General features: G+C 37.9%; 1 protein-coding gene across 2 annotated transcripts in view; it reads left to right on the top strand.

The window, feature by feature from the left end:
• TRAPPC11 (trafficking protein particle complex subunit 11) overlaps positions 1-14,889 on the top strand; it is a 42,458-nt gene that overhangs the window by 16,681 nt on the left and 10,888 nt on the right. For both annotated transcript variants that reach the window (XR_009530795.1, XM_060085956.1), the window contains exons 16-26: positions 630-691; positions 783-915; positions 1,499-1,629; positions 5,088-5,243; positions 6,736-6,923; positions 7,035-7,183; positions 7,365-7,486; positions 8,009-8,128; positions 10,999-11,064; positions 11,174-11,330; positions 12,151-12,262. Coding sequence is in view for 1 of the 2 variants with exons in the window: in XM_060085956.1 (XP_059941939.1) it covers positions 630-691; positions 783-915; positions 1,499-1,629; positions 5,088-5,243; positions 6,736-6,923; positions 7,035-7,183; positions 7,365-7,486; positions 8,009-8,128; positions 10,999-11,064; positions 11,174-11,330; positions 12,151-12,262 (1,396 nt within the window). In the remaining variant the exon portion in view is untranslated. The remainder of the gene's footprint in view (positions 1-629; positions 692-782; positions 916-1,498; positions 1,630-5,087; positions 5,244-6,735; positions 6,924-7,034; positions 7,184-7,364; positions 7,487-8,008; positions 8,129-10,998; positions 11,065-11,173; positions 11,331-12,150; positions 12,263-14,889) is intronic.

A 14,889-nucleotide genomic window follows, 5' to 3' on the forward strand; every position in this document is an offset into this window, starting at 1 on the left:
TCTGAATCTTTACAATTACATAGCATCTTCAAGCTTCTTTAAATTGTAAGAATAATTCAGTATCAGATATCTGGTAGTACTGTTATCACATGCAAGTCACTTTGAGGAGTGAAGATGTTTTATACTTTATTGGAACTTATTATAGTTGAAGGTCTTATTGTAGTTGAGAAAAATCTGCCTTACTTTTAAAATATGGCATAAAATAATTTTTCACATAGAGTTCAAACGCACATACATAAAGCATTGGGGCTGACTTTTAGAAAACTGCGCTGTCAGTTTTCCAGACTTGTGCTTAGCCATCTTAGAAGAGAGATTTATTGGACTTCCCTGGTGGCGCAGTGCGTGAGAGTCCGCCTGCTGATCCAGGGGACACGGGTTTGTGCCCCGGTCCAGGAAGATCCCACATGCCGCGGAGCGGCTGGGCCCGTGAGCCATGGCCGCTGAGCCTGCGCGTCCGGAGCCTGTGCTCCGCAACGGGAGAGGCCACAACAGTGAGAGGCCCGTGTACCGCAAAAAAAAAAAAAAAGAGAGAGAGATTTATCTGCAGGGTTTTAATACCTGAAATGGGGGTAGTGGGCTTACTTACCTGTCATATAGTTCTAATTTTCTTCCTTCTTCCTTCCTATTAGCTTCAACTCTGAAAGATGACCAGAAATCTCGGATAGAAAAGAACCTCATAAGTGTTTTAATGGTAGGCTGGCATTCTTTATATAACATCTGTATCTGGATGTGTGTATTTTATAAAACTAGCTGAACAGATGTTTAACTCCATGTTGGCACAGAATGAAACTCCTGCTCCTGAACCTGACTGTGACATATTAGCTGTGAAAACTGCTCAGAAGCTGTGGGCGGACCGAATTTCTCTGGCCGGCAGCAATCTTTTCACAATAGGCGTACAGGACTTTGTGCCATTTGGTGGGTAACCAACGTCTACAGTATTATTTTAGAGAAATCGTCCTTATTTCTACAAAATAAATAGACACAGAATAATAAAGTCAAAGAATTTTCCAAGTACGGTCATTTTGTAGATGAACTGTGTGATTTTTTTTTTTTTTAATTTTCTGCCCATCGACTTTAAAGATGGTAAAAATTTTAAATACTTAGTTGAGGTCTTAACATTTACTCTGTTCATTTGTAGTTCAGATGTTATTTGAAATGCATTTGGAAAGACAGTTATTTAAAAAGTTTATGCTTTATTGTCTCGGCAGGTATTTTGAAATAAGTTAAAAATAACAAAATGGTTCTTTTTTCTTTAAAATCCTATGTAACTTACATTTTAGGAGGAACCATGTTTTTAAAATTAGAGAGGTTTTGGAGCTAGAGTTTATTTAAATTTGGTTTGATTTATGTCTTTTGAAATGCTTCAGGTGCAGAAGTCAGTAAGAATATCCAGTGTAGCTGTTTCCTTTCTGAAGAGCAGATGTGGATCAGAGAATAATGTGTGTGTGTCTAGCGTGTCTGGTGGTGTCTGACTCAGCCCTTTTTGTTTTATTTCTAGTGCAATGCAAAGCCAGGTTCCACGCCCCAAGTTTTCATGTCGATGTTCCCGTGCAGTTCGATATTTATCTGAAGGCTGATTGTCCACATCCCATTAGGTTTTCTAAGCTCTGTGTCAGCTTTAATAATCAGGTAATGGTACCTTTTAATGTGTTTTTACCATGTGTGTATCTTATTGTAGCTTGCATTAAATGAGATAAAATGTGCTTAGTGAATTTTAGGTCTTAATGGTTTCATATTAACAAATGTATTTTGATAGAGTCTATTTTAAAATAATTGTATTTATAGTTCTCAACTTCTGTATCCACAATTCAAGTTTTACACTTTTCTAATTTTTGTTTTCACTCCCTGCTTAGGAAACCTAAGAACTTTGTCTACACATAGACAAAAAGTTTTGTAATATGTATCTTGAATTTCAAATAAGATATATTCAGAATGAATATAATTTTCAAAATCATTTGTTTTATTCTAACATTGGTATTAGCTTTATATTATAAAACTGTTATATGTTTGATGTTAAAGAAATGAAAGTGGAATAGATGGGTAGAAAGTAGAAAGTAAATGTGTGTTCCTCCAATTCCATTCCTTAGGGGGCGTCACAATTAACTTCTTGAATAGTCTAGACATCTTATGTGCATGCATATATAAGCAACTTTTTTCTCCAGAATTGGGATCGTACTATATTTCCTACATTTGAACACTTTTATAGTGTGATATAGTCAAGTGCTTGATTGCATTCTGTTTCAGTTATAAGCTCACTTCTAATTTTCTGGTCACACAGAAAGTATATTGAGCCATTAACCAGCAAGCATTTATTGAGAGTTACAATATTCTTAGCATCATGGTGACCCTGAAAAAGTTTAGCATATGTCAACCCCACTAAAATATAAGCATTTTGGGAGCAAGGCCAGGACCGGCTCACAGATTGCCTAAATGGGTATTGAGAACCAAATTATGTGTGTGGGCTAGAAATACTGTTATGGCAGGTGTGCCGGAGAAGAGAGCGGAAGTTTCAAAATTGAAGATGCAGTTAAGATAGGTTTAAAAAGATGAGAGGGAAAGGACGTGTTTGGCAATGAGAAAACTCTGAATGGAAACAGGAGTGAATGTTCTGTGTTTTTGGGCAAGTGAAGACAGCAGCCTCACGAGAGCAGAGGGATCATAGGTGGGGTGAGTGGGAGTCAGGCTGGGTGGCTTAGAGGAGCCTGGAGAGTTAAGCAGAGTCAGTCTGGGAAGTATCAATAGAAGTCTTTTAAGATTGATTTATTCATTCATTTATTCATTATCTATCTGTTTATTTACTGGATGGTGGTAAAGAAAGAATGTTATCTGTTTAAATAGTTTTGTGTTTTTTTTTTGACTCATAAGAACTGAGCGATGTCCCTGTAATAGAATTGGTTAAATGAACCTGGGTCACTTGAAGATTAGTATGTTTTATTCAACTTCAAACCATTACCCAAGGATTCCTTCTAATTATTTTGAGAATTTTAAAGCAAGAGCATGAAATTTATGTTTAAGAAACTTTATTCCAGTAGCAAAATAGAGGGAAAGAAATGATTTTAGAAACCAGAGGCTCTTTGTATGAACCCAGGTATGAAAGTATGAGGATTTGGATTAGGATGCTAGTGATGGGAGTGGAGATAAAGGAATAACAGGCATTTAAAAATAGGTAAGTTTGGATTGCTGAGTATATATAGAGGATACAGAATGGGGATAGGATGGATGAAGGATGGGCTGTTTGGTTTTTGCAGGCCCAAAGCAGTTTGTTTATTTTTCCAGCTTTATTGCGATATGGCATATAAAATTGTGTAAGTTTAAAGTGTACATGATGATTTGATACACGTATTTTGCAAAGTGACTACCATAACAAGGTTAGTTAACACATGCCTCACCTGACATAATCACCTTTTTGTTGTTGTCTTTGTGAGAACACTTAGGATCTACTCTTTTAGCAACGTGCAAGTAAATACTACAGTGTTGCTAACTGTAGTCCCCATGCCATACATAGATCCCCAAAACTTATTTGTCTGATAACTGGAAGTTTATACCCTTTGACCAACATCTTCCCATTTCTGCCAACGCCCAGCATATGGCGATCCTCATTCTACTCTCTGTTTCTGTGAGTTCTGTTTCTATAAGTTATAGATTCCACATATAAGTAAGATCATACAGTATTAGGACAGGAGGTTTGTATGTGCTCTTTCTTATGCTTGGATTGGTCTTCCCTCCTCTTTTATTTGCTTAGTTCCTCCTCGTGTTTTATCCCCTTAAAAGCCTCACTTCCTCAGGGACACCTCCCCTGACCTACATGACTGATTGACCTAGCCAGGCTCACATAACCCTTCATAGTACTTGTCACAGCTGTGGTTTCACTCTTGTCATGTGATTATTTGGTAAATGGCCTGTTTTTCTTACTAGAATGTAAGCTCCGAGAGGACAGACAATTTTTTTTTTTACTCACTATGAAATATTCTAAATCTGGAATTGAGAGGGTCAAGGAAGGCACTCTCATTTTACTTTTCACATCATAGCCTACTATTCCATTTCTTTTCCTTCCTTTTTTTCCCTTTTAGCAACAAAGACCACATCTATAATTAAACTAATAAAAATATTAAAATAAAATGTAAAGCAATTTGTTTTTAAAGTTGTGTTCTGAATATATGTTATTTGAAATTCAGGATGCAAATCACAAGGAAAAAAGTAGCGGGTACGAGGCTTCATAAGCCTGGAATAGAAATGAAAATTAGAAGGAAGGTATAAAACTTAACTGTATTAGAATCTTCTGTGAAGATAATTCACCTGCTGGGATAGAAGATGGCTCTTGGAAAGTTCTCAGTATTTATTGAAAGGATGAGAATGGTGATCCCTTAGATATGTATATGAAAGATGTCTCTGTTTATTCATCTGTAAGGAGTGTCCTTTTCTGGGGAGGTGGCTAGACATTCCGTTCTGGACATGCTGAACTTGAAGTGATAGTGGAATTATCCCTGAGACAATTGTGGATATAAGCTTTTAGTTAAGGAATAGGTCAGAATTAGAAGTTTTTATGTGGGAGATATTAGCACAGAGGTGCAGAATATGTAGACATAGATAGACTTTGCAGTGAAGTAAGCATAAAGAGAAAAGCTGAACCAAAAGCCAAGGACTGAAACTTTTGGAACCTCTGAATTAGGGGAACAAGAGGGAAAAAAGACCTTTGAGGGAAAAACAGGAGGGTGAGAAACAGGAGATATTATAGTGTCACAGAAGCCAGGTAAAAAGGAAGCTCTTTAAGAAAAGATGATAGACAGTAGCATCCAATGCAAAACAAAGAATAAGTCTTTGTTTCTGTCTCCAGGAAAGGGATGGCTAAATAAATGTTTTCAGAGGTCAGCTTCTGTGTGGACCATCTTTATCTTGTTGCAGCAGTGAGTGCTTAACTGCTACCATCTGGCATAAAAATACTTTTTCTTTTATTAATAAAAAATTCATAATGCTTCAGTTTCAGTGCAGTTAACCTTAACAAGCTCCAAGTAATTCGGTGTTTACTGTTAGCAAAACATAGGACATTTGAGTTCATAAACCGTGACCCTTGCTCACCTCTTTTTCAGGAATACAACCAGTTCTGTGTAATCGAAGAAGCATCCAAAGCGAGTGACGTTTTAGAAAATTTGACTCAGGGAAAGATGTGCTTAGTTCCTGGTAAAACAAGGAAGTTTTTATTTAAATTTGTGGCAAAAACTGAAGATGTGGGAAAGAAAATTGAGGTTAGTTATGAAATGTGTTTAAAAAATATTTTAAGTGATGAAAGTAATAATGTGTATGTCAGAAAAAATTATAATAAAAATAATACAAAAGTTTATAAGTAAAAAATGAAAATCTTCCACTTGGACTTCCCAAGGGAACCCATTCATTATGGTCTTTTGGTAGGTTTCCCCTCAGTGAGAATATGTTATACGTAATATTCAGTAGTTGGCTTTTTTCTCTTGATAGTGATATATTAGACATCATTTCCTGTTAGTACATGAAACCAACCTCATTTTTAATGGCTGCATAATCAGCTAAGGAATTTTAAATTGTATATATATATATATACTATAATGTAGTAATTATATTTTGTAAAATATGACATAATTCACATTAAAGAGCTGTATCATTTTGACCTTTAAACATTGCTGATTGCATATTTTTAAAGAAAAAATGAAGATATATACTTCAAAGGATTCATTTAATGTAGATAATTAAAATGCCTTTCAGAAATATGTGATGAAAGTCATATTTTTATTGAGCATAAACTCTGGAGCCAAGCTATGTGGTTTTCAACGCCAGCTCTCTGGCTTACCTGCTTGTGGCCCCGGGCAGTTACTTGACCTCTTTGTGTCTCCGTTTCTTCATCTATAAAGTGGGGATAGTAACATTACCTACTTCTCGATGTTTCGTGAGAATTAAATCAGTTAGTTAATGTAAATTTCCTGGAATAGTGATTAGGATGAGGTGAGCTCTCATGAAGTGCTGCTTTCCCATGGCTGGAATGGGAATGGTCGGCTAACGTGAACTTGAGACCATTTCTAAGACAGAAACTTAAGACTGTACCCCCTATATTCTCATAACAATTTCTGGGAATCTGTTGATTTTATTATTAACCAATATCCAGAGTTTTTGCTTATTCATTAAAAAAAATTCTGCATGATTTTGGCTAAATCCCTCGTGACGTGTTGTAATTTTTTACAAGGTACCTAAGGAAGCCTACCAGATGTAAATCATAATTCATAATACTATTTTGAGTATATTTGTTAATGGATTTAGTGGAAAGGACATTTATTCAGTTAATAAAGAATTTCCTTGCTAATGCTGTTGATGTCGTCGGGAAGAATATGTGGCCACTAGGAGTTAGCTTGTGAGTATGTTAACGGTTAGCAGAGCATTCATTGATGTCACTCAGCAGCCACTACTGCAGTGTCTGCTCCTTCAGGCCCCACGCGGAGCACTGACAGAGCAGCACCACACGGTCGTGTCCGAGCTGGGGAGTCAGCTTATTATCCTTGTTTAGAGGTGAAGAGGTTGAAACCCCACACACAGCTAGCCAGTGTCACAGCTGAGAAAGGTCTGGGATCGGACTCCCACAGCAGGCGTTCTGACCTGTGTCACGTCGTGGGTCCGAGGAACGCCGTAGCCCAGCAGCCCTCCCTGTAATTTGTTGGGAGGGGATGGTGATGAACTCGTGTGAGATGGCGTTTCTGACGGACCTCCTCCTTCTAGATCACATCCTTGGATCTGGTTCTGGGCAGCGAGGCAGGAAGATGCGTGGTCTTGAATTGGCAGGGAGGAGGAGGAGATGCCGCTTCCACCCAGGAAGCCTTACAGGCCGCCCGTTCTTTCAAAAGAAGGCCCAGGCTCCCTGACAGCGAGCTTCACTGGGACAGCATAGTGATCCAGGCGAGCACCATGTGAGTCGGCCTGGTGGGCAGATGGGAGAAGGTCACCTCGCTTCTCTTGAATACTTTGAATACTTTGTCTCTTTAAAAAATCAGTGACTTAGCTAACATTTTTTCCCAAAGGATCATTTCCAGAGTTCCAAACATTTCTGTCCATCTGCGACATGATCCTCCTGCCCTGACTAACGAAATGTACTGTTTGGTTGTGACTGTGCAATCGCACGAGAAGACCCCCATCAGAGACGTGAAGCTCACTGCTGGTTTAAAACCCGGTAAACTTGCCTTTTTAAAATTTGAGACATGTTGATCCAACATAAAATAAACATCAGTGATATCAACTGCAGGAAGTTTGTTTAAAAAATGGTTATGATCTAGTGCTCTCTATGCAGTATTAATTGTCAAGATAACGTTTGGATTTCCTGTATTTTAAAACGCCAACATTCATACTTTTAGGACAGGATGCCAATTTAACTCAGAAAACTCATGTGACTCTTCATGGAACAGAACCGTGTGATGAGTCCTACCCGGCTCTACTCACTGACATTCCTGTCGGAGACCTACATCCCGGGGAGCAGGTGAACTTGGCCAACTGATTGGAGAGGAAATCGGTTAGGTTGTATTGTTAAACACGTAGTGAGTTTTAGTTTTAGAGCACTTTAACAGCATATCCCGAGACTAAAAAAGTGATTCAGCTAATGCACATTTTGTACACATTTCACATACTTAATGTGTAAAATGTCTTCAGTTTTTATACAAGGGATTTTAGAACAAATGATGCTAATATGGAGAACTCATTGCCTGATAAAATAACTAAATAACACGAAATTTGTAGCTTAGTTAAATAACCTTTCGGTCAACTTTTATTTCCAAACCAAACACAAAGAATTCTTGGGAAATTGAGAATGGTAATAAAAAAAAGACGGAGTAGTAATGATCCCACTCATGCTGCGTGCGACAGGAACAGCTATAAAAAATGTTCAAGAATTTAGCCAGTTGGTACAGTAAACTCTAAAAGGTGGGAGCATTATCCTAGAATATATATCAGGAGGCAATCTCTGTAATATTAATTAAACTAAAATACTTTTATTTTGTTGCAGCTGGAAAAAATGTTATATGTTCGCTGTGGAACAGTGGGCTCAAGAATGTTTCTTGTGTATGTTTCTTACCTGATCAATACAACTATTGAAGAAAAAGAAATTGTTTGCAAGTGTCACAAGGTATTTATTTCATAGCTACTTCGAGAAATACCATATTTGGAGTGTTTCCTATTTTGTATTATCTTAGTTAACCTGTAAAATAAACAGCATAGGTGCTTATAGTCCATTACAAGTTTTAATGAAACATCTGTTGATTTTTTTATCATTTATGTTTATTATAAATGATGTGATATGGTATTCATTGCTCAAACATTAGAAAATTGGCCTATATGGTTTTTTGTACAGAGAACCAAAAGGTTTGAGATCTCATGCAAAAAAGTCTTGAGACTCTAAACCTATCTGCTTCTTTATAAAATCACACATTAGATAAAATCTGTAAGTTGGCTAATATGAAGAAGGCCTTGTGGGAGGGAGGTCTCCCTTTGTGGAATATTTCTTCTGTTAGTAAAAAAGATTCTTATGAACATCATTTTTTGGTGAGTGCACATTGATGAGGAAGAAATAAGAAAGCTGTCAGGTCCAGCAACTCCGAGGCAGCTGCTATTAACTCCTTGAGGTACTTCTTATCGGTCTTTTTTGTTTCAAGAGATTGCAGGGGGACGTGTTTTTATATAGACTTAACCACATTGTATATAATGCTTGTATCCCTTTTTTTTTTTTTTTTTTTGCGGTACGCGGGCCTCTCACGTCCACAGGCTCTGGACGCACAGACTCAGCAGCCATGGCTCACGGGCCCCGCCCCTCCACGGCATGTGGGACCAGGGCACGAACCCGTGTCCCCTGCATTGGCAGGTGGACTCTCAACCGCTGCGCCACCAGGGAAGCCCTGTATCCCCTTTTATTAATGGAAAATGATGATACTTGGTATCTTCTTAGTCCTGGCAGCCTTTTCTTAGGAGTGGGGTCCTCACTCCAGCAGAGGAGAAGACCTAGGAATTTGGGGGTCTGTAGTTTGGTCACTGCACAGGGCTGGGCCGCAGGCTGTTTTATAAGTCACTGGGAAATAAAACCATCCTAAGAGAGTTCAGGAGGACTTCGCAAGTGGGAGGGAGGAAGGCATATAATACACTGTCAAGAATTTCACCAGCCTGATGTAATTAAAAGAGCCTGCTGGTGAACTAGGAGATAAGGGTGCCAGTCTCAGCACTGCCTCCTAAATCCTGAACTCAGGTCAGCCAAGTAACTCCTTTTGACCTCCGTCTCCTCATCTATAAAATAAGAATGTTAAAGTTCTGTGCAGATTTAAAGTCCTAAGCCTTGGATGTTGTTTCTACTTCTGATAATGAAGCTGATGGTAGACTTGGAATGTACTTTGAAATAATTGTTTGCTACCTCGTAACTATCCTGAACTTGAGCAAAACCAGCGTGCTGCTACACCTTTAAGCAATGCGCTCAAGACATGAGATCATCGAGGTACATGCCACTGTTGTAGAGAAGAATGTATTTCTTCTTCTATCAGCCAGTCCATTACCAAGATGTGCTTGTAAGGGATGCCAATTCTGAGGAATAGAAATAGATATTACACAAAAAAAGAATTAATTGGTCAAATATGTTTGGAAAATACTGGGTTAAAGGGTGTTCAACAGATATTTTTACTTCAGGACTTAGCACAGCATTTAAATTTGCTAGTGTGTATTGTGAAGCTTCGCAAAAGGCTGTAATGATTATTTTTCAAAATTATTTTACCCGGGAGGGGGAAGGGTAAGCTCGGACGAAGTGAGAGAGTGGCATGGACTTATATACACTACCAAATGTAAAATAGGTAGCTAGTGGGAAGCAGCCGCCTAACACAGGGAGATCAGCTCGGTGCTTTGTGACCACCTAGAGGGGTGGGATAGCTTGATAATAATTGAGAGAGGAAATAATTTGAAGCATGTAATAATAATAAAAATGATGTTGGCATTTCACTGAGTGTTTTGTGTGCACTATCTCATTTAATTATCATAACAACCTTGTGAGGACTATGAGCTGAGACTTAAAGAGACCATATACCCTTCCCAAGGTCACATCACTGTGTCCAAGTTCTACATGGCTAGTAAGTACGTATCCAGCCAGAAATAAAATCCAGATCTATTTGGCCTTACAGCCTGAGTTTTAACCCAACATGGTCTCTTTTAAAGGTTTCTCACCAACAGTGTGGGTTGTTTTTTAAAAAGATGTAGTAAGCCCACTGTTGTTTTTTTGTTGGTTTTTTTTTTAACATCTTTATTGGAGTATAGTTGCTTACAGTGGTGTGTTAGTTTCTGCTTTATAAGCCCACTGTTTTTTGAACAGCCCTGTGCAGAGGAGATGGAGCAGGATGGTTAAGAGTCCAGGCCGCAGGGTCAGATTTGGTTCAGTTTCTGCCTTTGTCACCTACTAGCTGTGTGACCACTTCATCTTAAAATGGCAGTGATACTGGTGTCTGTTTCCTTGAGTTACTATGAGCATTTCATAATATGTGTGCAGTGATTATAATGCTATGTCATATTACATTATTATTATTATCATTATCATTGTTTTAGTTGCCTTGAGTCAAGGTGAGGTGAAGGACTTAGACAAAAAGAAGACCCAGATTCTAGGCTTTGCACCACTAGCTTTGTGGCTTAAGGCCAATCACTTAATCTTCTTTAACTTCTGGTTCTTCTTCTGTAAAATGGTGACAGTGCCTGCCCTGCCCACTGTTGCTAGATCCTGAGATAAATAATGTATGAGAAAGCACTATGCAGTGTGAACTGTTACAAAACCGTAGATAATTAGAACTATTAGTCTGCTCTCTACATAGATTCTTACAAATACTACCTAAGGGAAAGATCCTAGCTTCTTAATTTTTAAATTGGAATTATTTATGGATCAGTAATCGACTGTGTTTTGTATGCCTTCTGTTTTTAAAACTTCACTTGTTAAGATTTAGAAAAGCCGTTGATCGTGCCCTTTACATTTCCTTGCAGGATGAAACTGTAACAATAGAAACCGTCTTTCCATTTGACGTTGCAGTTAAATTTGTTTCTACAAAGGTACGTTCCTGTGACGCATACTGGAAATCATTTAGGTTGTAGAAATTAACAGAAAAAAGAAAATGGGTTAACTTACTTCCTGACAGACCTTTGTCTCCATCCGTGACAGTTTGAGCACCTGGAAAGGGTTTATGCCGACATCCCCTTCCTGCTGATGACGGACCTGTTGAGTGCCTCCCCCTGGGCCCTCACCATCATCTCCAGTGAGCTGCAGCTTGCTCCTTCCATGACGCCCGTGGACCAGCTGGAGTCCCAGGTGGACAACGGTGAGAATGTGGATCATCCCCCTTAACTAGCAGAAGACAGTAGTGTGTGTGCGTGTGTAGGCTGGTGGTGTTAGCTGTTAGAGTTAGCTTTTTGCTAAGGAAGGGAATTTGAGACTTATACTCACAAAAAGCAGGTACAGTTAGAATTAAGTTAGAATTAGCATCATTTACAATTTGCTTGAGTATACCTTATTTTTTTAAAAATCAGATTCTTGGTACTGTAAGAAAGTGACTGAAAAATGTAATTGAAGATAAAGGGTTTTTTCATATTTGGATTTTTTATAGATTGTTTTTTATAATTGTTAATTGATGTTTACTGTTTATAATTTGAAATGGGAAAAGATGTTTACCAAAGAAACTTTGGAAAATACAGAAAGGCAGACGATAAGTTTTCTAAATTATCCAACTAAAAACAGTTTATAGAGGCGATATTACCTTTCTGGTTCAGGGTACTTTGGGCTTTTGTATATTTCTAGAGCTGTTAGAGGGAATAAAAATTACCTTGAATGTTAACCCAAGCAAAATTGTGCTCAACTAGATTATAAGGGCAGATATTGTGAGGGGAAAAAATCATGATGTATTCTTAAGACCAAATATAAGTGAGTCATTTTATTTGCTCTGTTTAAGTGAGTCATTTTATTTGCCCTGTTTACCTGTCTCGTTGAAAAAGTCATTTAACATCTCAGAGCCTTAGTTTCCAAGTCTCTATAAATAATGTATAATTGATAAAGTATTCTTTTTTGTTGTACTACTTGGATGTAAAGCTCGCTTTTTATAGATGAAATCACTGCATGAGGATTATGAAGTCTCTTTCTTGTAGTTGTCTTACGGACTGCAGAGAGTGCCAGTGAATGCTTTTGTCTTCGTTGCCCATCTGTTGGAAATGTTGAAGGTGGAGTAGCAACTGGGCATTATATTATCTCCTGGAAGAGGTAAAATTGTATCAGCCCTACCTTTCTTCATTATTTGTGTTATTCTAATGCCTTTATTATGTGTCATTGTCATTTATTTATTCATTTATTTATTTTTAATAAATGTATTTATTTATATTTAGTTTTGGCTGCGTTGGGTCTTCGTTGCTGCACGTGGACTTTCTCTAGTTGCGGCGAGCAGGGGCTACTCTTCGTTGTGGTGCCCGGGTTTCTCATTGCGGTGGCTTCTCTTGTCGCGGAGCACGGGCTCTAGGCACGCTGGCTTCAGTAGTTGCGGCACGCGGGGTCAGTAGTTGTGGCTCGCGGGCTCTAGAGCACAGGCTCAGTAGTTGTGGCGCACGGGCTTAGTTGCTCCGCGGCATGTGGGACCTTCCCGGATCAGGGCTCGAACCCATGTCCCCTGCATTGGCAGGTGGATTCTTAACCACTGCGCCACCAGGGAAGTCCTTGTCATTGTCATTTAACAGTTGAGAGCTTCTGTCAGCCTGGAGAACGAACTAGAAGTCACATGCTGTCATTGACCTTTTGTCAAAAACACAAAGATTCAAAAGGATAAACTTTCGTTTGTGTTTTGTTACAATTTGTGAACTATTACAGATGCAATTTTAGCCAAATTAATTCTGATGATAGAACCAGCCACTAAAAACATTAGGAGAAACTGCCCTTATTTACAGTCAATAGGATTGTTTGCATAGAAAACCCAAGGGGATCAACAAATTATTGGAATTATAAAGAGTCTCAGCAAGGTTGCTGGATATAACATCAACATACAAAAATCAGCTGGATTTCTGTATATCAGTAATAAACCTCTAGGGAAAATATTTTTTTAAATAGGTGTCATTTACATAACAAAATGGTAAGATACATAGGAATACATCTAGTAGAAGATGTGCATTACCTTTATGGAGAAAATTATAGAAATTTAAAGCATTAAAGGAAGACCTAAATAAATGAGAGAGATACAAAATAATCTCTGATAGGGTTTGGATAAGATTTAATATTGTAAATTGTTCTGTAGATTCAATGCAGTGTCCTTCAGGATCTCAACAGCTTGTTTTGTTTTTGTTTTTGTGCAACTTGACACTCTTGATCCTAAAATTTGTATGGAAAGGCAAAAAGGCAGTAATAGTCAAAATATTCCAGAAGAAGTACAACTAGGCAAGGATACTTGCTCTTCCAGATTCTAAGACTTATTATAAGTAGTCGTCACTACGGTATTGGCTCGGGGAGATGTAAATAAACCAGTGGAACAGAGGAGAGAGTCTAGACATAGTTCCACAGATCCACACATGGAAATTACATTTCACAGAGGTAGCATTATAGATCAGTAGGGGAAGGAGGAACTGCTTTATAATTGGTGGTAAAGAGTTGGGTATTGACTTGGGAAAAAATGGGATATCTGCTGTACCACTGAATACTGTATATGAAAATTCCAGGTTTATTAAAGTTTAATTGTAAAAAGCAAAACTTTATTACTTTTAGTAGAAAAATAAGAGAATCATTTTATGACTTTGGCATAGGAAAGAATTTCTTTAAATAAGACCCTAAAAGTACAAGCCACTAAAATGGATAAATTTGATTTCTCAAAATTGTTTCTCAGTTCATTAGAAAACACCATGGAGAAAGTGAAAAGACAAAATACAAATGGGGGGAAGCTATCTGCAACATCTAAAACTGACAAAGGATTCGAATTCAGATCAAGAACTTCTTCAGATCATAAGAAAAACACAAGTCTCTTAACTGAGAGTTGAGAAAAATACTTGAGTAGGTAGTACAGTGATCAGAAGAAGCTGGATGGCCAGTAAACACAGGGGGAGAAGGTCAGCCTTATAAATTACCTGAGATTCAGCTGTACTCACACTACTCTGAAAAAATGAAAGGGTTAAACAGTGCAAAGTTTGTCAAGAGGAGGAGTATAAATTAGAACAATTGCTCTGGAAATATATTTGGCAGTACCAGGTAAAGCTGATGGCTATACCCTGCAGTCCTAGAAGAGATTCAAACATACACAAAGGGGACATGTCTGAGAATGTTCATAGAGGCACTATTTATGATAGTAAAACGTTAGAAAATAAATGTCCACCAACAGGAAATTGGATAAATTGTGGCACATTCGTACAATGGAATATTATATACCAGTGAAAATGAGGGAACCAGCGCTACACCTATCAGCCTATTAATACTAAATGACACAAAGCAACTGCAGAATATGAACAAATTGCCTATATATAGTATTAGAAAACACGTAAAACATATGTTTCTTAGGGCTATACATATAATTTGGAAAAGCATAAAGAAATACATAGGAATGATAGATAGAAGCCAAATTCAGGCCAGTAGTTACTTCTAGAGTGGAGGTTGGGGGATGCAAGTGGGAAGGGGTACACGGGAAGATTCAGCTACGTTCTTATGTTCTCTTAGGCCAGGAGGTAGATGCATGGTATTTCATGTGTTATTTTCTTGGCATGGCTCAATTATTTTATAAGTCTTGAAACCGTAATTAAGATACTAAAAATGAGAAAGGAAAAATAGGTAATTTTATTTTTAAAAAATTAACTTGTCTTTCTCTGCCCCCCTTGAATTTACCATATTGATGTTTAGTTTAATTCACATGTTTATAGGAATTA

This window comes from Mesoplodon densirostris, chromosome 20, assembly GCF_025265405.1.
Source record: "Mesoplodon densirostris isolate mMesDen1 chromosome 20, mMesDen1 primary haplotype, whole genome shotgun sequence".
NCBI classification, from domain to species: Eukaryota; Metazoa; Chordata; class Mammalia; order Artiodactyla; family Ziphiidae; genus Mesoplodon; species Mesoplodon densirostris.